The 25,741-nt window shown below is 34.9% G+C and overlaps 1 protein-coding gene across 10 annotated transcripts in view; it reads right to left on the bottom strand.

Annotated features, from left to right (window-relative positions):
• The window catches only part of LOC111709519 (titin), a 68,964-nt gene that overhangs the window by 42,826 nt on the left and 397 nt on the right, over nucleotides 1–25,741 (bottom strand). For 6 of the 10 annotated variants that reach the window (XM_023483251.1, XM_023483259.1, XM_023483285.1 and 3 more), the window contains exons 2-26: nucleotides 21,461–21,583; nucleotides 20,822–20,899; nucleotides 20,131–20,208; nucleotides 19,913–19,954; nucleotides 18,796–18,958; nucleotides 18,170–18,425; nucleotides 17,182–17,266; nucleotides 16,592–16,684; nucleotides 15,314–15,427; nucleotides 14,773–14,919; nucleotides 14,054–14,292; nucleotides 13,517–13,600; nucleotides 12,945–13,090; nucleotides 11,238–11,455; nucleotides 9,283–11,050; nucleotides 8,750–8,893; nucleotides 8,295–8,364; nucleotides 7,400–7,743; nucleotides 7,262–7,288; nucleotides 6,059–6,134; nucleotides 5,822–5,991; nucleotides 4,812–5,750; nucleotides 3,970–4,758; nucleotides 2,405–3,052; nucleotides 1,163–1,963 (exon numbers count right to left, since the gene is read on the bottom strand). In XM_023483251.1, coding sequence (XP_023339019.1) covers nucleotides 1,163–1,963; nucleotides 2,405–3,052; nucleotides 3,970–4,758; nucleotides 4,812–5,750; nucleotides 5,822–5,991; nucleotides 6,059–6,134; nucleotides 7,262–7,288; nucleotides 7,400–7,743; nucleotides 8,295–8,364; nucleotides 8,750–8,893; nucleotides 9,283–11,050; nucleotides 11,238–11,455; nucleotides 12,945–13,090; nucleotides 13,517–13,600; nucleotides 14,054–14,292; nucleotides 14,773–14,919; nucleotides 15,314–15,427; nucleotides 16,592–16,684; nucleotides 17,182–17,266; nucleotides 18,170–18,425; nucleotides 18,796–18,958; nucleotides 19,913–19,954; nucleotides 20,131–20,208; nucleotides 20,822–20,899; nucleotides 21,461–21,583 — 7,642 coding nt within the window. The remainder of the gene's footprint in view (nucleotides 1–1,162; nucleotides 1,964–2,404; nucleotides 3,053–3,969; nucleotides 4,759–4,811; nucleotides 5,751–5,821; nucleotides 5,992–6,058; nucleotides 6,135–7,261; nucleotides 7,289–7,399; nucleotides 7,744–8,294; nucleotides 8,365–8,749; nucleotides 8,894–9,282; nucleotides 11,051–11,237; nucleotides 11,456–12,944; nucleotides 13,091–13,516; nucleotides 13,601–14,053; nucleotides 14,293–14,772; nucleotides 14,920–15,313; nucleotides 15,428–16,591; nucleotides 16,685–17,181; nucleotides 17,267–18,169; nucleotides 18,426–18,795; nucleotides 18,959–19,912; nucleotides 19,955–20,130; nucleotides 20,209–20,821; nucleotides 20,900–21,460; nucleotides 21,584–25,741) is intronic. The other 4 variants (XM_023483218.1, XM_023483242.1, XM_023483225.1 and 1 more) reach the window with 4 other exon arrangements.

Below are 25,741 nucleotides of genomic sequence, written 5' to 3' on the forward strand. Positions count from 1 at the left end.
TAGTCCCCTTAAAGGGACAGACCGGCTATGTAAGGTAGTTAAACTGAGTATGCAGTGTTGTGGACAAATTCTTTAGGATTCAATAAGACATATGAAACGTTTAAAAGATCTATATTTTCTAAAGTCGAGGTTCAAAATCGTACTTTTGGGAGGATACATTTCAGAATTGCTTTTTAAAAATTATTTAATAACGACGACAAAAAAATATAAAATTCTACGGTAAAGCAATTAGTTGTTCAGGAACAGGTTGAGAAAATAAAAATTAATCTTATCATCGAAAATAAGTAATCTTATTCAATTATTATAGTTTCTATGTTCTCTGATTATTCACAAATATTTTCTTCAGATTTTCAGGAATTTTTATTGATAAGACGACATTTGAAGAATTAGTAGAAATCTGCGGACATATTCCTAGAAAATAAGAAATTCAATATAATGATACAAACGAAATAATTGATTCTAGCATTGATTTATTGACAAATTTATTTTAAGAAATATGTTCCTAAACATCTAATTGGTTTACTGTATAATTTTACTTTATTTTTCGTCGTCGTAATTTAACAATTAAAAAAAAACGATTCTGAAAACGTACCCACCCAACTTAATGATTTTAAACGTCGACTATGCACTCAAACTCAGTAATTATACATCTCAAATGAATCCTAAAGAATTTGTACACAACATTGCATACTCAGTTTAACAGCCTTACATAGCCGGTTTGTCCCTTTAATGCAGATTATGTATGTTAAAAAGCAGTATAAGTTGATTATTTCATCTATTATGCTCTAAAAATTTTTATTTGTTGGATTATTTCAGGTTATTAAGAAAAGTTGCACTTGAGAGATGGATTTTCTTTGGTACATTCATGCAGTGCAACCTTGCTGGTATAACCTTGGTATTACTACAGTTATAATTGCTCCAAAAAAGATTGCTATTTAACAGAAACCGAAATAGTGATTTTTTGGCTTATTTATAAACTGGGACATCCTTTAATAGTGTGGAGGGGGGGGATGGGGGTGGTTTGTCTTGCATAAGATTGATGTTGATTAATTTTGGGGAGGGGTTTTCTAGTAAATGCGTTTCTACCAATTCTGTTTTGAGCAATCATATTTCCGCCTTTAATTACTGGATGCATTTATAGTTCCGTCCATGCTTCTTCTACCTGTAGATAAAACCTTGCCATTCAGCTCCCATTCAATCCTTAGTTTAGGATCATTCTTGGGCTCAACTTTAGCCTCAACATGTACTTTTTGTCCTTCAGGCACAAGACCAACGTCCTCGAGTGGAACCATAAAGACCGGAGGTTGGTTCGGCCCAGCCTCGGTGATTTCAATGTGAGGTTGATCCTTCATTTTCTCAAGAGCAACAAGCTTCTTATAGGACTCCGGGTGCATTGTTTCCGCCATGATACCGTGCTGGTTACCAACATGGAGGGCAAAGGAAGAAGATGAATCTCCTGCAAAGTTCTTTGCCGTTACAACATACATTCCAGAATCCTCCGGAACACATTTCATAATGTCCAGGGTTACAAATCCAAAATCATGAGAGGCCTGAACTCTTGATCCCATGTTCAGGCTTTCTCCGTTCTTAGTCCACTCAAATATCATGTCTGGATCTCCTACTGGCACTACTCGGCACTCCATGTGTGCGTTCTTCCCTTCTTCAACATCAGCTGATCCGAAGAGCGGACTTGTAAAAACCGGTTTTCCAAACCCTTCTCCAATCTCAGACTCCTGGCGTTGTACCTTAGCAGACTCTAGAGCTGTGATTTTCTGCATTCCCTTGGGATGTTGGGAGTCAAGGATCAAGGAACCTTTGCTGTGAACAGTTATAGAAGCTGTTGTAATTGCATTCCCTAAGCTGTTGTTAGCGCGGCATTCATACACGCCATTATCAGATTCTCTCAAACCAGTTATATCCAGAGATATGTGACCAAAGTCATTTACATAGTTTATTCTCGATCCTGTTCAATAAAACATGTAAAGGGATAAAAACTAAAATTCAAAACTGTTCTGTTCAAACCTTTACAGGGAAATATCTTGAATTTTACAAGGAGATTAGAGTAAAGTTATTTATATTTACATAATGAAATTGAATTTACCAATGTAGATATTACCCTTACAGTTCATAAAAGTTACAGAAACAAAACAGTGTAGAACAAAACAAGGACAAAAAAATGTGTTTTCTCTTTAAAAAGTGTAAAAGTGTATCAAAGTGATAATTCAATGAAGGTTCTGTACTCCATATTATTACTCTGATTAAAGATATTGTGTTTTCCATTCTGTTTCAAATTCAGACTAGACACAATTGTAAGTTGTAAAAGAACAAAAAATATTTATCTGAACTAAAATGTTTGAAAAATTTAAATTTTTTTCAGCTAACAAAAAAGAAGAAAAATACTTACCAGTCTCCAAAATCTTGCCATCCTTGTACCATTCCACTGTGAGAGAAGTATCTCCAACTGGGATGAGACGAGCTGCAAGGTGTGCGGACTGATTTTCAGATTTAACCACGTTCTGAAGAGCAGTTGTGAAAACAGGCTTCTGAAAGGTTGTGATCTCTTCCTCTTTAGCATTCCTACCCCTGCTCTCTAGCTGCTTGATCTTGTCTAATCCCTCAGGTCTCTGGGACGAGAGATCAAGTGAGCCCTTGGCAGCAATGCTGACATTGACAACAGATCTTGCCTCTCCAAGAGCATTGAAGGCTTTACAGACATATTCGCCACTATCAGCAGACACAAGCTTTCCAATATCCAGAGCGACATATCCAAAGTCACAGACTGTATGGATTCTAGATGCTTGTTGCAAAGCTTTTCCATTGTGGAAGAATTCAACTCTAAGTGTAGGATCATGAAGAGGTTCAATCTTAGCTTCAAAATGAGCAGATTGTCCCTCCTCTAATGTAGTTATACCCTGGAGTTGGGTTAAAAACTTAGGAGCTGTGATTTCAGGTTCTTCCACCTCCAGTCTTGCAACACGGCGTCTAGATTCCAGTTCTCTCATCTTCTCCCAACCCTCGGGATGCTGAGAATCCAATAAGAGTCCTTTACGAGCTGAAACATAAAACTTTTTAGATTTTACCTCCATACAAATAGTTTTTTAACCCTATAAAGCCAGGCTGGAGGGTCTGGATCTAGGTATAAGTCTGAGAGGGAGGGTGTCCCAGGCCTCCCCTAGAAAACGGCCTTGGAGAATAGGTATAGGGTTGAAATGCACGTTCAATTTTTTAAGGCCAGTTCGTTGAAAAAAATTAGACCGATAACTTTGATAGTTTTGGTGCTATGAAGGGTTGAAAAAGACCAAAAAAAAGTTTAGAAATGTTAAAAATTATATTTTTGTTTTTAACAATATCAAGATGTGACACATGTTTCTACATCCATTTTTAAAGAGTTTTTCAAAAATAAAGGTTTAGATATCTTAGCATCAGGCTTTTAACGTCTATGCATTAAAAAAAATATATTTAAATTTCTATTCACAGTGATAGTGTGAAAAATGAATGCGCTAAGGTTAAAAACTAGAGGGGGGAAAGGGCGTCAAACCGCCCCCCCCCCCCCGCCTGTTTAGGGTTAATAACATTTTTAACAAACATGTAACAAAGTAAATGTATTGTAAACCAAAACACAAGGACTTGATAACTACTCTTATGCTACTATTGGAGTAAACTTAAACTTAAATATCAATACCATGGAACTCTGACGATGAAAATGTGAGTGGGGTATCATCAAACTCTATTTCAGACAGTTTAGTTTGAGACCAGGATCTACCAGGAACATGACCAAGGGGAACATCGGATAAAGTAACCCCGCCTTGTCTTGGTACTCTCAGCTGCCCCATGCTGCTCAGGGATCCCATTTCAATGGACTGGTGTGCAAGTGTCCGACCAAGGGTCTGTTTCACATCTGGAACTGGATGAATCACATCAGCCAGTTCCAAATTTTATTATCATTTCTCAAGGGTTAATTTATCTTACCTGAAACTGTTACGGATCCAGTGTTGACTGCTTCTCCCAACTTGTTGGTTGCCTTGCACATATAGGTTCCAGAGTCTTCAGCATATGCCCCAAGGATATCCAGCGCGACAAACCCAAAGTCATGAGTGGTTCTGAACCTATGTCCAGTCTTTACTGCTTTTTCATTGATGAACCATTCAACTCTAAGGTTTGGATCATTGACTGGTTCAAGTCTGCACTCTAGGTGAACATGTCCACTCTCAACAGCATTGTCCACGTTATTCAGAGGTGTAGTGAACACAGGCTTGCTAATAGGAGCGTCAATTTCATCAACTCTATGCCTTTCCTTATGCTCAAGGTTTCTCAGTTGGTTTAGTCTGTCTCTATCCATAGTATCCAGGAGAAGTCCAGACTTTCCAGATACTTCCAGAGTACACTGAGTCTGTGTAGTACCAAGAACATTCTTGGCAACACAAGTATAAGTACCACTGTCCTCAGGGTAGGCATATAGAATGTCAAGTGCAACAAATCCAAAATCATAAGTTGTTCTGAACCTGTGGCCTTGTGCTACAGGTTTACCATTGAATAGCCACTCAACTTTCATGGAGGCATCATTGACCGGGGTAAGTGTAGTTTCAAAATGGGCCGGTTGTCCCTCATCCAAGTGAATGTTCTTCAAGGGATGTCCAAACTGAGGTGGTTCTGGAGCAGCAAGCTCTTCTTCAGCAGTTCTCTGGTGCTTGGATTCAAGGTACTTGATCTTGCTCAAAGCTTCGGAGTGTTCACTCTCTAGAAGAAGTCCTTTACCAGCTGAAAATAAAGAAATAAGTTACTAAATATTTAAATTTTAATGTGTGACTTACTTGCAATTGTGACATTAACACTAGACTCCGCTGTCCCAAGAGCATTGGTAGCTCTGATGGTGTAAGTTCCTGAATCTTGGGCATAGCAACCAATGATATCAAGGGCGGCAAATCCAAAATCATAGCTAGTTCTCCATCTGTTGCCATAGGGAAGAGATTTACCATTGAACAGCCATTCCACCTTTAATGAAGGATCTGGGTAAGGGTCAATTCTGCACTCAAAGTGAGCATTTTGCCCTTCCAGCAGCTGTGTTTTGCCCTGAAGCTTAGCAGTAAAGCTCGGCGCTGAAATAACAACTTCATCTTCATTAAGGGCAGCTCTTGCCTTGTTTCTCTCCAGATAAGCAATTTTGGAGAGAGCATCTCCATGCAGGCTCTCCATATCAGCTCCGTTCTTTGAAGAGAGAACAGCCAGATTAGCAGAAATTGTTGCTTCTCCAAGACTGTTAACAGCCCGGATGGAATATCTGCCAGAATCGGATGGCCTGGTATACTTGAGATCCATTGCAACAAATCCAAAATCATGAAGAGTAGACATTCTATTAGAGGCTTCAATAGGTTTACCATCCAACAACCATTCTACTCTAAGTTTAGGATCTCCAATGGGAACAAGTTTGGCCTCAAAGTGAGCAGGAGCTCCTTCAATGACTTGGACATCTCTCATCTGTACGGTAAAGACAGGAGCCTGGGTGGTAAGACCCTCCTCCTGTGTCTGGGTAGTCCTCTGAGACTCCAGGTAGTTAATCTGCTGCAGAGCAGACTCATGAATAGTCTCCTTTACAATAGTTTCCCTGGCCTTCACATTGAGGTTGCAGGAGCAGACTGCTTGTCCTAGACCATTGGTTGCCCGGCAGCTGTACTGGCCGGCATCCTCAGGCAGAACATGAGATATATCAAGGGAAACAAAACCGAAATCATGTCCTTCGCGGAACCTGGACCCTGAAATATCAAGGTTTAACTTGTATCTAGGTTCCAACAATTTTTTAAATTTTTTGATAGAATTTGTTTACCTTGTTTGATGGGCTGACCATTCAAGAACCATTCAACCTTAAGGGTTGGGTCAGAGACAGGAATGATTCTTGCCTCAAAATGGGCTTTCTGTCCTTCTTTCACTTCGCTAGATTTAGGAGAAGTTGTGAAAACAGGAGCTTGAGCTGTTGTCTCTTCTTCTGTCTGAATCCTACAAAAATTAAATAAACCATAATTTTTTATCTTTTACTTGATAATTTTTAAAACAGTTTGCTCACCTTGTTGCTGATTTCTTCTCCAGGTATTGGAACTGTGACATCTCAGTTCTTGACTCAGCAACTACCTGGGACTGACCTAAACCAAAAATAAAGTTAGTACGGTCATCTTACGTACACATTGCGTTGGTTACTGCATCATGGTAGGCAATAGGCAATTCTATCCAAATCTATCTTTTCAAACAACTTACTAATGAAACTAGAAAACAGAAACTCTGAGACAACAACATTAGGTTGCAGAAATATACTAAGTATTAGCAAAATAAATATCTACGTTAATAATGAGTTCCTTGGTAAGTTTAAGCTTATGAATATAAACAACTAGAGGCCAAAGCTCTATTAACAGAAGTTTACATCAAGAACTGTAAACAAAAGAAAGTCTTCAAACTAAATCTTTTTGTAATACAAAGGAATTGAGTCTTTGTCACAAACTCTGATTTTCTAATCCCTATATGTTTTCAACTCAATGAAGAAGACTTAAGATATTTCAAACTATGAGTTCTGTTATATCAAATAATCTAAGTTTGAAATGTCAAAGGTGTACACCATTTGGTTGCAAAGATATAGGCATTGGAATATTTGATTTTGTGGCAAAGACTCAGTTCCTTTGGAAAAACCAATCGGAAGGTTTTAAAACCTTAAAACGAATTGAATCTTTGCCACAAACTCTGATATTCTAATCCCAATGTCTTTGGAAACCAATTGTTGTGGACCTTAAATATTACAAACTATGAATTCCGTTAGATCAAATAATCAAGTTTAAAAAAAATTGATGGTGTACACCATCAGGTCACAAAGATATAGGAATTAGAAAATTTGAGTTTTTGGCGAGGACTTAATTTCTTTCTCCCTCCATGTTTGAACTTACAATAATTTACAAATCAAATTCTCTGTCTCTAGTCTATATTATCTAAGTGTTGCTAAACTAAACTTTAAACCTCAGTAATTCAAAGTCTGTGTATTCACAAAACTAATATTTTATATCAACTTTGTCTTCACTTGGCTAAAATTGGTAATAATTTAATGAAAAAAGAAATTGAGTTTTGACCACAAACTAAAATTTTCTAATCTGTTTATCTTGAAACTTGATAGTGGACAGCTTTGATATTTCAAACAAAGATGATTTAATCTCCAAGAATTTATCATTTGAAATATCAAAGTTCTATGACAAACTGTCTATAAAAGACAAAGTTCACACCCTCTTACTTGACATCTTTGTAGTTGTAATATTGCCTGAATAATCAAAAAAGTAAATAGTAAAGTAAATAAAAAGAATAAAAGGATAAATAAAAAAATAAAAAAATAAAAGGATATATAACAATATATAACTTTTAAAAAACTTACTTTTACAGTTCAGGGTGACCTGACATTCACAGGATCCAACATTATTAGTTGCCCTGCAGGTGTAGGTTCCGGAATCTTCGGAAATAAGCCCAACAATGTCTAGGGCTACGTATCCGAAATCATGGATCGGCCGGAACCTATGTCCTATGGTGACCGGCCTTCCGTCCAGAAACCACTCCACACGAAGGTTGGGATCAGCAATGGGTTCAAGCTTGGCCTCGAAATGGGCATTTTGTCCCTCAATGAGGTTGTCGAGGCTACGAGGTTTATGGATGAATTGAGGACTAACAAATTGTTCAATATCCTCCTCAAATGCTAGTTTATGACTCTGTGAGTTGGCAGATCTATGGATCAAACATTTCAAGTAAAAAAACTTTAGTTTAAAACTTTGCGACAAAAAATCTGTTTTAAAATAAGTTGATAGCCCAAAATCAACCCCAAAGGTACAAACCACCTTTTACCATATTAGCGTCCTAGATAAAAAAAAACATATTTTGTGATACAAAACTTTTCAGGGACTGTCGACCAAATTTTATGTACTCTTCAATTTACAATTTATCGTTAAACCCTTCATGAAAAATATTAATAATAAGAAAATTTTTGTCGATTTTATTTCTTGAAAAGTGATAAATTCTGATTTCCTTCATTGTCTCTGAATTTTAAATCCAAAAATCACTTCTTTAGATAAAACACATTTGGAAATAACTAATTCATAGCTAAAAAACAAACATATTTCATTTATCCTTGATCAGAGAAAGGATTGAAGAGTACTGTTGTAAATCGGTCATGATATTTAATAAAATTAAGCTTGGTCTTTTTAATGTCATGTGTGTGTGTACTGTGTGCTTCAAAAATAAAATAAAAAAGTAAAATTTGTCTGAAATGTTTGAATTTCCTTGCTTCTACGGCTTCAAGTTGGTTCATACTAGAGTAGGCCAGGCTGTCCATTTTCAACTGGCTCAACTCTGTCATCAAAAATCAGGGTCAGGAAAAAATTGGGATTTTGGAAAAATAGGTTTAAGAGAAAAGTAAACATTTTCAAAGACGGACAATTGAAACCTCAAACTGTTTGAGTCCTAACCTGTTTCTTTTCAAAATATTGGAATTGTTGTTTTGCTTAGAAAATCAATATAATATTGCAATTTTAAAAGAAATTTTGCAAGTTGATATTGAATATTGATAAAATTTCTTGCCTTTGTTCTTTTAAAAGCCAGTTAAAAGAATATTTGGAAAAAATTAAAGTTTCACCACCTATAAAACCAGAAACACTGATTTAACTCAGGGAAAAAAGGATAAATCTAGCGCTGTACTTTTGCGTAGATAGTTAATCAAAAACTTGGTAAAACTTACCAAAAATCTTGATAGTGGCAGAGGAGACGGCTTCTCCGTAGGCGTTCCTGGCGTGGCAGGTGTACACGCCAGAGTCCTCCGGGTAAACGCTCAACAGGTCCAGGGCAACATAGTCGAAATCATAGGCAGGACGGAAACGATGTCCTACACAATACAAATCATTATTTTTTTTCATTAATGATTTGAAACAGATTTTAATATTTTGTGTAATGTTTATAATAAAAGATGTCTGTGCATACAAATCTACAAAAAAAAAATATTTTAAAGTTGAAATTAATTATTTCTGTAATCCTGCTAAAGGAATTTAATTTTTGCAACATACTCAAATGTTCTAATATCTACAACCCAATGGTTTTAGCCCTTGATATTTCAAACAAAGATTATTTGAACTGATAGAATTAATCAATAGTTTGAAATATCAAAGGCCTATCACCTTCAGTTGCAAAGATTATAAATCAGAGTTTGTCATAAGAACTCAATTTCTTTTTTTCAAAATTTTGACTCAATATCTATTTTTTCTAAAAGAATCTTACCAGTTTTAAGTGGTTTCCCATTTACTGTCCATTCCACCCTCATAGTAGAATCTCCGGTTGGAGTCAGCCTAGCCTCCAGGTGAATATTCTGTCCTTCTGGGGCCTCCACGTTCTTCAAAGGCTTAGTAAAGGTAGGCGCAGCTTTTACAGCCTCCTCTTCGGATCTCAGAGTAACCTTTTCAGTTTCAAGATAGTTAATTTGTTGCATTGCAGTCTCATTCTCAGTTTCTGTAATCACGCTGCTCTTCACCATCACGTTTACATTGGCACTGGTGGCGCATTCGCCAAGCTTGTTGGTGGCACGGCAAACATACTGTCCTTGATCTAGTCCAGTTACACCAAGGATATCAAGCGCAATGAATCCAAAGTCGTTGTAGGTCTTGAATCGGGATCCAATGGTCAATGGTCGTCCGTTGAAGAACCACTCCACCTTCATGGATGGGTCTCCGATGGGTTCAAGTCTAGCCTCTAGATGAATGTTTTTACCTTCGCTAACGGTTCCAGGATCTACTAGGGTGGTCTTGAACACAGGAGGTCCAGTGGAGGTGACCTCTTGGATCTCATGCCTGACCTCCTGTTTCATCTCAAACCTTTGGGTCTCATGAACAGCCTTGGAGTGCAGAGAAGTGTAGTCTACTGTAGCATGTGCATCAACACGGAGCTCTACAGTTGCCTTTTCTGTTCCAAGCACATTTGTAGCAACAAGAGTATAAGAACCAGAGTCTTCCTTTTTAACGTTATTGATGTCAAGGGCAACATAACCAAAATCATGGAAGGTCTGAATTCTGCTAGAAGCAGAGAGAACCTGACCATTGAAGTACCACTGAATTTGAAGCTTGGGATCATTCTGGGGTTCGATCCTACATTCAAAATGTGCCTTTTGACCTTCAAGGATGACGTTGGTTCCCTTGAGAGTGGAAACAAATCTAGGAGAAGATGTGACCTCCTGTTGGAACTCCATTTTAGTCTCCATTTGTCTAGTTTCCAGTTTCTGAACACTTTCCCAGGATTTGCTCTGGAATTCAGATTCTGCTTTGGTGACGGTTCTAAGCTTGGCTTGAGTTTCTGCTCTACCAAGGCAGTTGGTTGCAATACAGGTATAGGTTCCTTGATCATGCATAGCAACCTGTTTTACAGTCAGAGCAACATATCCAAAGTTAAAAAAAGATGTTATTCTTGAGCTGGCTTCAACAGGTTTTCCATCCTTAAACCATTCAACCTTCATAGAGTGATCTCCCATTGGCTCCAGTCTTGCCTCAAAGTGGGCAAAACCACCTTCTTTAACCTCAACCTGATCTTTTATGTTAGTTTTAAACTCAGGAGCTTGTGTTGGTTGCTCATAGATAACTTCAGTCTTGGAGAGCTTAGAGGCTTGATACTGTTCAAGCTGTTCTGTCTTCTGAATATATGCATACTGCTCCTCCAGTCCAGTGGAGGCTGTCAGGGTAGTGGAGGCTCTGATCTCTACCGTGGCTTGGGTCATATCTTCTCCAGCCTTGTTGGTAGCACGGCAGGTGTAGGTTCCACTGTCTTCCGCCCTCAGATCGGAGATTGTGAGTGAGACATATCCGAAGCTAAAGATAGTTCCAATTCTTGAGCTAGCGGTGATAGGACGTCCATCCTTGAACCAGTCAATTTTCATGGAGCTGTCTGAGGTTGGATTTACCTGAGCCTCCAGTTTAATTGCTGATCCCTCCTGTTTATCCTTGATATTCTGCAGTTTTCTGGTAAATTTAGGAGCAGATACGACCTCTTCTTCAATAACAACCTAAACAATGGGACAGCTACAATAAATACAAGATGTCCCACGAAAATTGCAAGTAGAAAGACCTTTAAATGGTCGTCTTAAATCTTTGAAATTATTTGCAGCATTCATTTTTCAGCCTACATTTACTTTCTGATTCTTTAAACCCCCAACAGCTCTTTTATATTCCTATCCCATAACGACCACCTACCTGTTGTGTTTGAACTGTCTCCTGAACCATCCTAAGACTTGAACTATGACTCTCACTCTCTATCTCCTTACGAGCACTGACATTAAGCCTGCAGCTGCACTTGACGGACCCAGAGTCAGTCTTGATAATGCAGGTGTACTCCCCGCTATCAGATACAGTAGAGTTTAACATGTCCATAGAGACGTATCCAAACTGACAAGCAGTGTTTACTCGTGAACCTAGAATTAAACTCTTAAAATCCTACTTCTCTAGAACATTTATTTTATTTACGAAAACGAAGAAAAAGACTTAAATATGGTAACATTTTTGAATCCTTAAAACTTCGAAATTTTGTAGTTCTTGCTGTAGTAAATTTATACATTTAAGTAAAATAAAAAGTAAGAAATTTCTCATCCATTAAGTTTTAGACAACTTTTTCTAGAATTTCTAACGAAAAGAAAATTTGAACGGATTTCTTTTCTGTGTATTTTTGGTCCTCAAAATGTTTAAACACACATTTAAATATCTAAAATTTACTTTTCTCAGTTAGATGCGTGTAAATAATGTGTTTTACATCAGTTTTTAGTTCAAAAAGCTGGAAATATCGTAATTCCAATGAGTTTGTTTTATACAGAGCAGTTTTTACAGAAAAGTAAAAAGAGCGGAAAAAAGGTTATTTTTACATAATTTAGCTCATTTAGCCTAATTCTTTATAAATGTAACACAACACTTCTGAAATAAGAACTGGAATGTAAAAAGTAAACAGTATTTTTGAAATTACATGATCTTTTTTTAAGCCACAAAAATGTAAACACAAAATTTCTTATTTATTTATTGCAATTATTTTTAAGAAACTACCATGCAAAAACTTGTCATCAGGTGGTATATGTTGTGATTAGATGAGCAAAAACGTAATTGTTACGATTTTGTTGAACTAATCAGGATATTGTGTATCCCAGATAATGATATCCAAACCTATATCCAGGCAGGGACAGTCTCGACTGGGATATCTCCTCATTTGTATTTAATATTTACAAAACATTGATTAAATCAGGATTTTTTTTTCTGAAAGAGACTGTCGACGTAATTTTAAGAATGTTAGGTACTTTCCCAAAGGATTTTTCCAAAGTGGCAACTTCCAAAGAATATTTTCCAAAGTGGCAACTTCCCAAGAGTATTTTCCCAAGTGGCAACTTCCCAAGTCTGTCCTAGCCGCGGCGCTTGGCCCCTTAGCCGATCCTAGCCGCAGCACTCGGCCCTCCATTTCAGCCTGAGGCGCCTCAGAGGCCCTAACCTAACCGTAGCCATTTGGGAAATTACCCTTGGGAAGTTACCACTTGGGAAAATACCTTTGGGAAAGTACTTAACACCATTTCAAGTTACCCTATATTTAAAGGGTTACCCTTCAAACGATTGTTTTGGCAAGAAAGGGATATTTGAAAATTTATTTCCTTCAATTGCAGGTTTTCGGATTAAGGAAGTATAGAAAAACATTTTCTTCAGTGTTAGTCAAGTAAAGGCTAAATGGAATCGTTTCATAGCAAATGTCCTCTTTAATTGGGTTACGTGAAATTAAGTAAAAGGGTCTCGGAGGGTACATTGGACTAAATTCAAGGCCATGCTAAAAATATGGTCAACGTCTTAATTAAATTAAATTTAATGAGATTTGGGCCGAGTCATGATTTTTTATTTTCTTAGCATTTTTGTAGAGAAGTACAAGAAACTTACTAGCAGTGATGATAGAACCGTTGAAATACCACTCCACAACCATGCTAGGGTCACCCACGGGGCCGACCTTGGCCTCGAAATGGGCTCTCTCCCCTTCGTTGACGTTCACGTCCCTCAAACCAGACATAACCGTAGGGGCAGGATACCTGTATAATACACGTACAACTAACTACAACAAAATGCATAATGCCTGTTTCCGAAAATTTTTTAAAATTTTATCTCTCATTAAAAATCCGTAATAGGCCATATTTTCTTAAATATTGAAATGCATAGCCAAACAAAAAAGTATAAAAGAGCAAGCTCAAATAATCTGAATGCAATGGGTGAAAATGGTTTCTAAAGTTAAAATTTACTGGACTTTTTAGCAGGACCTCTAGTTTTCCGTGAATAATAATAATAATAATAATAATAATAATAATAATAATGATAATAATAATAATAATAATAATAATAATAAAATGATAATAATGAGATGAATATTAGATAATAATGAAAAATATCTACATAATGATAATACTAATAATATGATAACAATAATAACAATGATAACGATAATAATAATGATACTGGACCTATTGATAACCTCCTCCTTTCTCTCCTGCTGGTTTTGACGTTCAACATGTTTAAGATAGATCACCTCCTGTTCAGGCTCCTTCCTGTACATATAGGTTTAGGTGTAAACGCTGTACATTTACATGTACATAATATACTGTATGTACTTTATACAAGATTACCCACAAAAGACAAGACTTCCCGTATGTTTAATAAAGTCTAATATCACTGAATACATTTTGTCTCTGAAGTCTCAAACTTTTGTATATTACGTAACCCTATGGAAATGTATTTATAGATATAGAATAGAATACAGTGAAAACCAGAAAACCCTGGAATAGGAAGTCGACTTTTAGACTCAGGTTATGACTTTAAAAGTTCAATAAACATAAGACTCAGCAATTGTGCAGTGTAAACAGACCCAATTGACTTAGACAGTGATTTAATAACTAAAGCTATATGTTTTGAAACAACATCAAATGCAGTATTGCTGTAATGTCGTCTTCATGTTCCACAGTTTGCTGGTTATCACTGTAGAATTTAATAGAAAAGTTTACTCAGGCAAAATAGTTCTTGAATGAGCGGGGAGAATAATCTTAGGTTGTTGAGCCACGCCCATTGGCGGGATAGGAGGCGGGTCCACCACTACTCTAGCTCTGGTTGCACAGCTACCCGCCGTATTGTAGGCGGTGCATTGATACCAGCCAGAGGAGGCGGGACAGAGCTCTACCCAGCCCCGTCCCTCCCCATCCTCGGATATAGTTACTCCAGGACCATGTCGGAGTGTGTATCCGTCCTGTAATACACATAAAAATAGCACAAAAAAGACTTTTAAAACTGACATTTTCGAGTTAAAAAGAACTAATTACTAACCTAAAACTCTGATTTGCTAGTCTTTATATCTTTGCACCCTAAATCAAACTTTATTTTTGGCCAGATCAAAATAGTTCTCTGTTAGGTTGCAAAGATATATAGATTGGAAAATTAGAAATTTTTAAGGAATTGTTTACGTAGACAAAAATACCTCTGTCAGTTTAAAAACAATCTGTTACTCACGCGTCTGAGCGTTTTATTTTCACATTACACAAGCAAACTTGGCAAAACTTTGTAAAGAATTATTTTTTAGGAAAAAAATAATTCTCAATTTGTTCAGAGAAAAAATCACTCATCATGAAATAAAGAAGTTTTGTATTCTCTTTCTGTAAGACAGGCTCCATAATGTTTAAGATAAAAGATTTTTTGAAATGCAAAATTTTGGAGCCCATCGTTCTCTTACCTTCTGCCAAGCTAGGCCAGGAATAGGTTGACCTGTAGCTGCGACCCTAAGCACAACCTTTTCTCCTGAGCTGACCCTGGAGCTCGCTAGCTTCTCACTAAAGTTAGGCGCAATGCGTGCTTCCCGTGCATTTACTTTCAGTGAGCACTGGAAACAAGTTGATAGATTTTTACGTTTAATAATCTGTTTCTCAAATATTAAAAACCAAAAAACAATCAATAAAAATATTTTCATATTTTAGTTCAATTGAACTCTCATGTAAACTTCAACTGTCCTTACATTTAAAGAATGTCATATTCCGATTCCCATCAATACCACCTTAAACCTTTTCCTAAGCCTTAATTTGGAGAAAACCATCGTTTTTGAAGCTAAAGCTCACTCTTTAAAGTTAAATGCATTACTATTTAATTCGTTTTGAACTTCCTACCCATATAAAGTTTTTAAGGGTACCATGCATTGTGAATCGGCCATGTCATTTTACAAATGGAAGGTCGGAAATAATTATAAAAATTGTCTTGGTAAAATATTGAAGAGGAGGTACCGTAAAGGACGCTTCTCCGCTCCTGTTTCTAGCGATACAAGCAACTTCTCCTGCGTCCTGCAGGGTAGCAGAGCAAAGCAGGAGAGCATGATACCCCTGTTCGTTTATTATCACCTAATCAGATCATTCACCAACATATTCCACTTTCTCAACAATAATCAGCAAAGGAATTGAGTCTTTGCCACAAACTTAAATTTTCTAATTCCTATATCTTTGCAATATGATAGCGTAAACATTTGATATTACAAACTTAGATTATCTGATCTAACAGAATTCATAGTTTGAAATATCTAAGGTCTATGACATTAGGTTTTAAAGATATAGTTATTAGAAAATAAGAGTTTGTGGCAAAGACTCAATTCCTTTGGAAATTTTTCTTCCTTGGAATAATAATGAAGGTTGTAAAATCCTAGTTTTGGTAAAGATCTTTAAAAAGTGTTATTGAAGTTTTTCTTTATTGTATGTAGTAATAAAAAATGTTTTAACTTTAAAAAACCTAATTTTGTTGAAATTCTTAAAAAACACTGCATCACAATTGTAAACGTTTCTTAATTAGATTAATAAATAGGTGCTAAATACTAAAAGCCTAATTTTGGCAAAATTTTTAAAAATACATAGTATCAAAATGGGAAATTCTTCTTTATTGGAATAACAAAAATGTGTAAACTTAAAAACCTAATTTTGGTGAAAATTTGAAAGATCTTAGGATTTATGATGTAAATATACTTATTAAGAATTGAGTAAGTCGACATTTATAAATAAGAGTATTCTCACTGCACGATTTTGGCTTTCTGCCAGGTGTTGAATAACAAGCATTATGCAAGTTTTCTCAAATACTAGAAATTATTGTAATAATTGTCACCGTGCCAGAATAGATAAATCTTTGGCCATGGAGGAGGAGGGGGGTGGGGGGTATAAGAATTGATCACTTGCCACAAACTCTACTTTAAAATACCAAAGGTGTCCACTTTTGAATTACAAAGATATACAGTGAGAACCAGAAAAATGAGGAATAGGAAGACGTCTTTTGGACTCCAGTTTGACTTTAAATAGTACAATGATTGTAAGACACTGCAGTTGTGCAGTGTGAACAGACTTATTTCCCTTACTAAGTGATTTAATAATTTTCTAATATAATTATATACTTTGTGACAACATCATAATTGTTACTGGTCTTCCTATTCCACGGTATTATGGTCCTTGCTGTAAACTTTTTCTTTTAGAGATTTTGTCGAAAAATCATTTTCTTTATCAGAAATGCTGGTGTAATTCAATAACCTTGTGTCTGGTATCCTGGGTTATAAGCTGACCCGCCTTATACCAGAATATCTCTGGGTCTGGCCGTCCAGCTACTCGGCAGGTCAAACGGACCTGACATCAAACCTCGGTGTTACTTTGTTATCCGGTTTCTTTGTTTTATGTTAAATACTTTCCTAAAGTCATTTTTAAGAGGTCTTTTTCCAACATTGCAAATTTTTCAAAGTGTCAATTTAGACTTATGAGCGAAAAATTTAGGCATCAGTTAGTTAAGTTACATGCGTCGTATTACAATTGTAAAAGAGCTACTTCAGAAATTGCACTTTGATGAAATGTTCTCGTGTAAAATATGTATTTTGGAAATTACATCTTAAAATTATTTCATTTGGAAAGTTTCTATTCAGGACATTTTCCTTTGAAAGTTGCAACTTGGATTTCAACTTGAAAAATGTTACCACTTGTAAATACTTCATTTGAGAAAGTTTTTATTTGAGAAAGTAAAAGTTTGCAAAGTTGCATCTTAGCCACTTTTTCATTTGGAATGTTGTCATTTGGAGAAAGTATCATTTTGAAATGCCTTTCAGAAAGTATTATTAACTCATCCCTTATACCTGGTCCCCTTCCGAACACGAGATGTCAGCAGCTGTTGACAGGAATTTAGGAGCCAAGGCTTGATCCTCTGGATCATCACTAGTTCTAGTGTACACAAACACACATAAATTTAGCGGATATCTGCTAAGTCGTCTTTGATTTAAAATTTGAAAAATATTCTCGCCATTTGTGCATTTTGGAAAAATGACGAAATTTGACACACACATCTGCTAAATGAACAGCACAAAACAAAAAGATATACATTAAGAGGACTGAATAGGGATATAATCTTTTTTATATTTTTTTAGTCATCTAAATATATCTCTTTTCGAGAAAAAAATCATTTTCATTTGTTCTAAATTATGAAAATGAGATAGAATAAACAATATTAGGTTCTGTCCTGAGAAACCTTGAATTAAAACATAAACAAACAAAGTGGGACTGTAGGCTGACCGGTATAATAGCTTGCAGTGGACCGGCCTCGTAATTTAGTGCTGGCTAGAGAATAGGCAGTTATACAGAGTTTTAAATGTACAGTGACATCAAGAATTTAAATTCATCCAATAAAGGAATCATTTCGAAATAACAAAATTGTTGTTTAAAAAAACGAACGCAATGAAGAATGAACCAACTGCTATGATTTTTCAGTTCAGTGATTCAAATCTTCTAAACCTTATATTTGTCCAACCAGATGGTGTAAAACTTTGATATTTCAAACAATTAGATTATTTGATCTTACAGAATTTATATTGCTAAGATGTTGGGATTTGTGACAAAGACTTTAAATCGCTGAACTGAAATGATTTCTATAGTAGATATAGCGATTTAAATTTTAACAGTGTCCAGACTCCAGGGTCCGAATTTAATGAATTGGAGCTACTGCCGGTTCAAATGCCGGTTCAATGATAAAAATTCAGGAAGGATTTAAATTTGAACCGGCAGCAGGCTGTTGAGCCACCCAACAAATTCATTAAATTCGGTCTCAGTAAAGTTAATAATTTTACTTACAGCATAGATTGTTGTTGTTGTTGTTTGACTGCTGATGATTGAAAGCTGGATGATTGTTGAACACTAGATGATTGCTGAAAGCTAGAAGCTTGTTGGAAGCTAGAGGCCTGCTGGATGCTAGAGGCTTGTTGAACGCTAGAAGATTGCTGGAAACTAGAAGCTTTTTGAAAAGATTGTTGGACGCTAGAGGATTGTTGGAAAGATTGTTGTTGTGAGCTGGATTGTTGAAATGATTGTTGAGCAGAAGAGCTGGATTCTAAAAATGCAATGTTATTGTCTTATCTCAATTTAATCTGTGAAGTGCAAGATAGTAGAATAGATTCCGAAAACAGAAAAAAAATTAAGTATTTCTCAAATATTGGTTTAAATTAAGTATTTCTTAAATATTGGTTTAAATTAGATATTTCTCAAATATTGGTTCAAATTAGATATTTCTCAAATATTGGTTCAAATTAAATATTTCTCAAATATTGGTTCAAATTAAATATTTCTCAAATATTGGTTCAAATTAAATATTTCTCAAATATTGGTTCAAATTAAATATTTCTCAAATATTGGTTCAAATTAAATATTTCTCAAATATTGGTTCAAATTAAGTATATATTTATGATTTTTTATTTACTCACGTTGGAAAGATTGTTGGACAGCTTGTTGTGAGAATTGTTGTTGTTGTTGCACTTGCATTTGCTGATGTTGCATTTGTTGTTGTTGCTGTTGCTGCAGTACCATTTGTTGGTCATGTCCAGATTTGCTTTTATGCAGCTTATGCCCAGATCGGCTTTTCTTGACCTTTAAACAGTTTTTAATTTTATTCTGACATGTCAAGATGGCAACCTTGTTTACTATACATTAAACAACAGTTAGCGAATCTAAAAGAAAATTAAATGGCTATGTCTAGACAACTTTTTGCATCTTAATTATGTAGATGCTTATAGTGTTGTTAATCTTTTTGGAGCGTTTAGAAAAAATTTAATAAAACTTTCAAGATTTCAAAACTGTGTTTTGTTAAAGGTTGATTTTATTAAACTTTGCAATATCTTTATCCTAAAAAATAAAGATTGAAATAACGATCCTAAAACGATGGTTACCACTCGTTTTTGGATCGTTTTGGATCGTTTTTTGCATTTTTCTTCTGCCAGGGTCAAAATTTGACAAATTGAAAAAAGGCAACTCTTACAAAAAAAAAATGTTGAAAACATTTGCTACTGTTACATTTGCTACTGTTACATTTGCTAGTGTTAAATTTGCTACTGTTACATTTGGTACTGTTACATTTGCTACTATTACATTTGCTACTGTTACATTTGCTAGTGTTAAATTTGCTACTGTTACATTTGCTACTGTTACATTTGCTACTATTACATTTGCTACTGTTACATTTGCTAGTGTTACATTTGCTACTGTTACATTTGCTACTGTTACATTATGCCACATTTTGACCCTTTAAGAAAATATAGTCAATAAAAACGAGCAAAAACGACCCAACTGAAAACACAACACTAGCTTCAATGCAAAAGCAAAGAAACTGAGTTTTTGCCACAAACTCAAATTTTATAATCCCTATGTAACTTTTGATATGTAAAACTCAGGCTATATTTGACCTCATAGAATTTATAGTGTAATATATCGAAAGTTTACGACAAAGAAATACGGATTTAAAAATCAGATTTTGTGGCAAGAACTTAATTCCTAATAAAATTTTTTTTTTAAACATTAAATATGTGATGTTTAAACTGGTGTCACCTGTTTAGTTGCCTCTGGTGAGATGTAAACAGTGCAGATCGCCTAAATAAATTGTTTTATTAAAGGGACTGTTAAGGTAAAATGAAAGGGGATATAGGCTAAAGCGACCAATATTAGTTCTATCTGATGTCCCTCTCTCTTTAGACTTTGCAAAACAAAAAATGGAATTTTTGACCCCGTTTTAATTTTTCGCGAAACTACTTTTCAATATTTTTTACCTCTCCGTAGGGGTTTAATGCAGTGCAAGTATATTCTCCTTCATCCCCCGGTCCAATACTTTTTATCAGCAGCGATACCTTAATCAAATCAATCAATCAATCAATCAACTAATTAGTATCTTTCGCATTCCTTGGGTCAAATACGTTTTGGCATCAGAAAAACCTAAACCTCAATTAGTCATATATTTGATTTCATCCCTTGGTAGGCAATTAATAAATCGCCAATCAATCAATTGTCCATCAATCATTTCGCTATCAAGCAATCGTCAATCAATAAATTTTCAATTAATCAAGTGTCATTCAATCTTTTCGCATTAAAAAAAAACAATCAATCAATTTTCAATTAATCAATTGCCAATCTGTCAAGTGTCAATCAATCAATTGGCAATCAGTCAAGTTTCATTAAATCAATTAGCAATCAATCAATTGTCAATCAACCAATTCTCCATTTAATAGTCGTTAATCAATTAATTGTCAATCGATCATTCGTCAATCAATCAATCAATCAAGTATTTATACCAATAAAAAATAATTTTAGAAAGAAAATCTGAATTTGATGATAAATAATATATATAAATATATGAAACCTCTATATTTAATTACCAATGTACAATTTAATGCATGAATTATCAAAAAGTTAAATACTAATCAAAGTTTAATATAAATATTTAATTGAATTAAATGCTGTCACCTTTCCTGTAGTTTCTTCGTAGGCCATTTGATGCTTCTCATTCCCTGTCATCTGAAGACCTTGGCGTGTCCAGACAACCTGTAGAAAAACAGGGTGTTTTCTAAACAAATCTCAAAAATAAGGGACTGTTGACGTAATTTCAAGTGAACCTTAATGACAAGACTGCACATTGTCCATTCAAAACAGCACCGATTAAACCTTTCTCTGAGCAATGAATGAGATGTCCGTATTGTAGAAGCTGAAAATAGATTCTTATCAATTGTGGTTTCTCTACAAAAGTGACTTTCGGTTTTAAGCTGCAGAAACAATGTAGAAAACTACAAAGATCTACACTTTAAGATTTCAAAACTACTTAACTTAACAAAATTTACTCAGATAGAGGCTGAAAGGGTACAATTGTAAATTGGACATATCAAACTACCTAAAACATAATGAACATTTTGTTCGATTTTACGAACAGAATTTTAGGGATATCTCACATATTTAGTTCATTCTATTAGTATTTTTGAACAAAATGGTGTAAGCATTAAAACCCAAAAGTTTTTTTACTAATCTGTAAAGAATTATGCTTTACAATTTAATATTATAAAAACTCAAATTTTGCAATTTATCAGAGTTTTAAGTAGAGTTTCAGTTTACCTGAGGCCTAGGAGAGCCAGCAACTTTGCCCTCGAAAAGTGCGTTGCCGCCCTGCGCGAAGCGCGCATTCCGGAAAATTTGCTCGAAAACGGGCGGCGAGGCGCCTTCCATCTTTACAGCCATCTGAACAAAACCAAAAAAATAAACTTTTTTAAAATCTTTAGTATTTTTTTTTATAAAAACTTCTCATATAAATATTAAATGAATTCTGAAAAGTTCCTTTACAATACTGTACTCTAAGCTCAACTACTATATCTAGCCAGTCTCTCCCTTTATTTTATCATATCTTACACTGTTGTTTGTCTCATTATTGTTCAACTTAAAGCTTTAGGGTTGAATCAGATTTATTTTTATTTCAAGAAAGCAAAAAATGCCTTGTAATCACATTACTTGAGGTGAAAAACCTAAAAGATTTCAGACATTTTAATGATAAATTAAATACTTTTGAATTGGATAAATATCAGAATGTGTCAATTTTGAATCCTAAAATTTAATAAAAATACAGTTTTTAGTTTATATTAGTCAAACGTCATTGGTCAGTGTTACTGTATCCTAAGACGATTTAGATGTTATAAGCTTGGTCAGTGAGTCGTTACTTTCGAACCCATTTTTACAAATGTTCTTTGTGACTAAGGGAGTGGTAAAATAAAATCAAGACTTCAAAATTGTCCCCGTCTTATAAATTGATGCATAATATTCCTAGCTGCGTAAATCGTTGTGGCTTGCACTGTTATATCTGCAAGGTATCAAGTATCTGTATAGAGATGTAGTGACGCGTAGCGTATACTTTACACTTTATCAGAAAATGGAAACATTTAAAACTAGGAATTCAAGACGCTCCGTGCCACAATTGTATCTGTAAAGAAATTTATTACACGGAGCGTATATTTTATTTATATTTTAAAATATTTTATCTATCAGAGCATAAGAAGCTTTATACAAACTAGGAATTCAAGGTACTGCGTCCACTTGTTCGACTTCGATTATCTGCATATAACGATGGATCGTTTTTTAAACAAATCACAACCCTACTCTCTCTCAATATATTTCGCCAAAAACTTTGGCATTATCAGGAGTTCGTCTAAACGATATAACGTATGGCGATGTATTGACACGAAGCGTGTATTTTAAACTTTATCTATCAGAAAACTTAAATAATACAGACTATAGTAATTAAAGGCCCTGCGGGCCAGTTATACAGAGTTTAGGATGTATTGCAATTTATATATGTGCTGTACATGATTATAGTTTCTTAGTTAATTTTGTTGCGCTATAAACATGAACAGTTAAACCCAAAATTTATTAAATGTCGTCTTGTCAATTTTTTCAATGGGTTTTATATTATTTTACGTAAATTCCTATTTGCAAAAGTAAATAAATAGCCATGAATATCCGGGAACAGTCATATTCCATATAATCATTTAATTAAAAAATTAATTATCTGCAACATTCCATTAAAGAAAGTGAAGAATACGACATTTGATGAATTTTTTCGATGTATGGCTTATTTAGGGTTTTACTGTATGTTAGTTTTAAACATGTTTGCACAAACTACATTAGTGTAAACTAAATAAATGATATAGAATGTAAATCTAGTATATTTAATATTTAATATTTAGAAGAAAGGTTTATGATCGTTTTGCTCAATATTTATGTTTTACATTTAGAAATAAATAAATAAAATTTCCATTGGAGGTTAAAGTGCGGGCATTGACAATAATTCATTGTTATTTTTTGTAAGGGAATTAGGGGGAAAATGACCGTGTAGTATTTCACAGTTTAAAAGCGTGAAATAAGGGGGGCATTTGGGGAAGAGGCGAATTGTTAAACAACTATAAAAATACGTTAAGTGTAAAAGTAAGAAAATTTAAATTATTCATGATGAATGATGTTAAAAATATGGGGGGGGGGGAAAAAAGAGGGAAATGCAAAAATGGGAAGAAAGTATGAATGTTTATTTAAACTTTCCGTAATATTTATTTGTTTAAATCAGCGGCACCTTTAGATTTTCTACAGTGATTAAATATATTTTCATATCCTTAAACCTATACCATGTATAATTTTTGTCATTGATAAATCGACCCCCCCCCCCCCTTACTCCCGTCAGGACCTCTGTACCTCTTTTAAAAGAGGGTCAATCTTGAAATCGTGTTCTAAAATTGAGTCTAAATCTTGTTATTATGACTGTAAACTCTAACAGTTCTTAGAGAAGATAAATAGGCATAAATATACATGTTACAACTGAAAAGGGAATCCCCCCCACACACAATTCATCTATTCCGTGCATGATTTAGGGAGCGGGGGGGGGGGAGTAAAAATAGCAAAGTTTTAAGAAATATAACTGGCCGGGCAGAACGGCCTTACCGACAGATAAAAGGGATTTGGGGAATGATAATGGGATTGAATAAAGATCAGGGGGAATTTAGTAGGTCTGAGGGAATTTAGTAGGTCTGGGGGAATTTAGTAGGTCGGGGGAATTCAAGTGAGTGTAAGAGGGATTTAGGCCTTTAGGACGATATGAGAAAAGGTTAATTAACGAATTTTATTTATAAGTAATTCAATTGTAGGTAGGGTTTCCACCGAAAAGGGTAAATTGTTTAGCCGAAAATTTCGCATTTTTTTGCATTTCGTTCGCTCGAGAAAAATGCAAAAATCTTCGGGTTTTTTTCGCGAAGTTTCGCTTTAATCTGTTTCGCGAAAAAAAGCGACAATTTCGATGAAAAAAAAATGGAAAACTTTCGCGAAAAATACGAACATTTTCGTTCGTATTTCGCATTTTTTCGCGAAAATGAATTAAGCGGAAAAAAATTTCCGCGAAAAACTATAGCTCTTATAGCTTGAAATATATTAAAAGTCTACGACCATGGGTTGCAAAGATATTGAAAAATAGGGGGGGGGGGGGGGGTTAAAATCGTTTCGATAAGAGACGAAAATGATGGATTCAAGGGGCTTTTCAGACGTCCCAGGCTTACAATAATTGTAGAATCTTAAAACTTTTAATATTCAAAAGGTTAACACATGAATTTTCCTAATTTCTTTAATACATTTTTTAAACAAATTTTATTACATTTTGATTAAAAAAGCCTTTTTACAAATTTTAAAAATCTTTCTTAAAACAAAATTAAACATTTTCTTAGCGATGCAATTGTTTGTTTTTTTTTTGGTTTGTTACTACACATTTTAATTGAAAGCTTTAAATCGGCGCTTCGACAATTGCTCTATGGCAATTTGCTCTAGTTCCATTTGCTCTATTAACCATTTGACTATAGCTCATAGATCACGACGTTTGCTCTATATGTCATCTGCGCTATACGTCAATTGATCTATGACATAAGACGTCATTTGCTCTATAAACATTTTTATGACTGTGATGGTCCAATTGCTCTACTCAAAATTTGCTCTATGAGTAAACACGTCATTTGCTCTATAAACATGTTTTACAAATATCTAATATTAAAATTATATTTTCCATTAATTCGGCCTTGTATATTCAAGACATCTCTAGTACTGATAGACACCCTGTTTGTTTAGAGTAGAATAAATATCGGTTTTTTTTACCCCTCTTATTATTGAGTAGTCTCTCCGTCATGATGAACTTTGAAAAACTGATTAAAACTGCAATTTTCGAATTTTCCAAAAAATTCTCGCATTTCATAGTCAAGTTACGCTCAAGAATTCTACTAAAAGCTATTATATAGTGTATTTTTAGGTTATATGACGTGTTTAATCATAGAGCAAATGAGGTATAGAGAAGATTGAATATAGAGCAAATGACGTATAGAGGAAATGAATGGATAGAGCAAATGGAACTAGAGCAAATGGCCATAGAGCAAATGGAAATAGAGCAGATGACGTAGCGCCATATGACGTGTTTAGTCATAGAGCAAATGAGGTATAGAGAAGATTGAATGTAGAGCAAATGACGTATAGAGTAAATGACTTGATAGAGCAAATGGAACTAGAGAAAATGGCCATAGAGCAAATGGAAATAGAGCAGATGACGTAGCGCCATATGACGTGTTTAGTCATAGAGCAAATGAGGTATAGAGAAGATTGAATATAGAGCAAATGACGTATAGAGGAAATGACTTGATAGAGCAAATGGAACTAGAGCAAATGGCCATAGAGCAAATGGAAATAGAGCAGATGACGTAGCGCCATTTAAATCTCTGAATCTAAAAATCTTTAGGTGTCTGTCTGTCTATTTGTTTGTTTGTTTGGGTGCCCGATCCATAACTAATAATATATCAGTTTAGCACTTGTGTTAGCAGTGGTCCCAAA

The sequence above is a fragment of the Eurytemora carolleeae genome, unplaced genomic scaffold (assembly GCF_000591075.1).
Source record: "Eurytemora carolleeae unplaced genomic scaffold, Eaff_2.0 scaffold59, whole genome shotgun sequence".
Lineage (NCBI taxonomy): Eukaryota > Metazoa > Arthropoda > Copepoda > Calanoida > Temoridae > Eurytemora > Eurytemora carolleeae.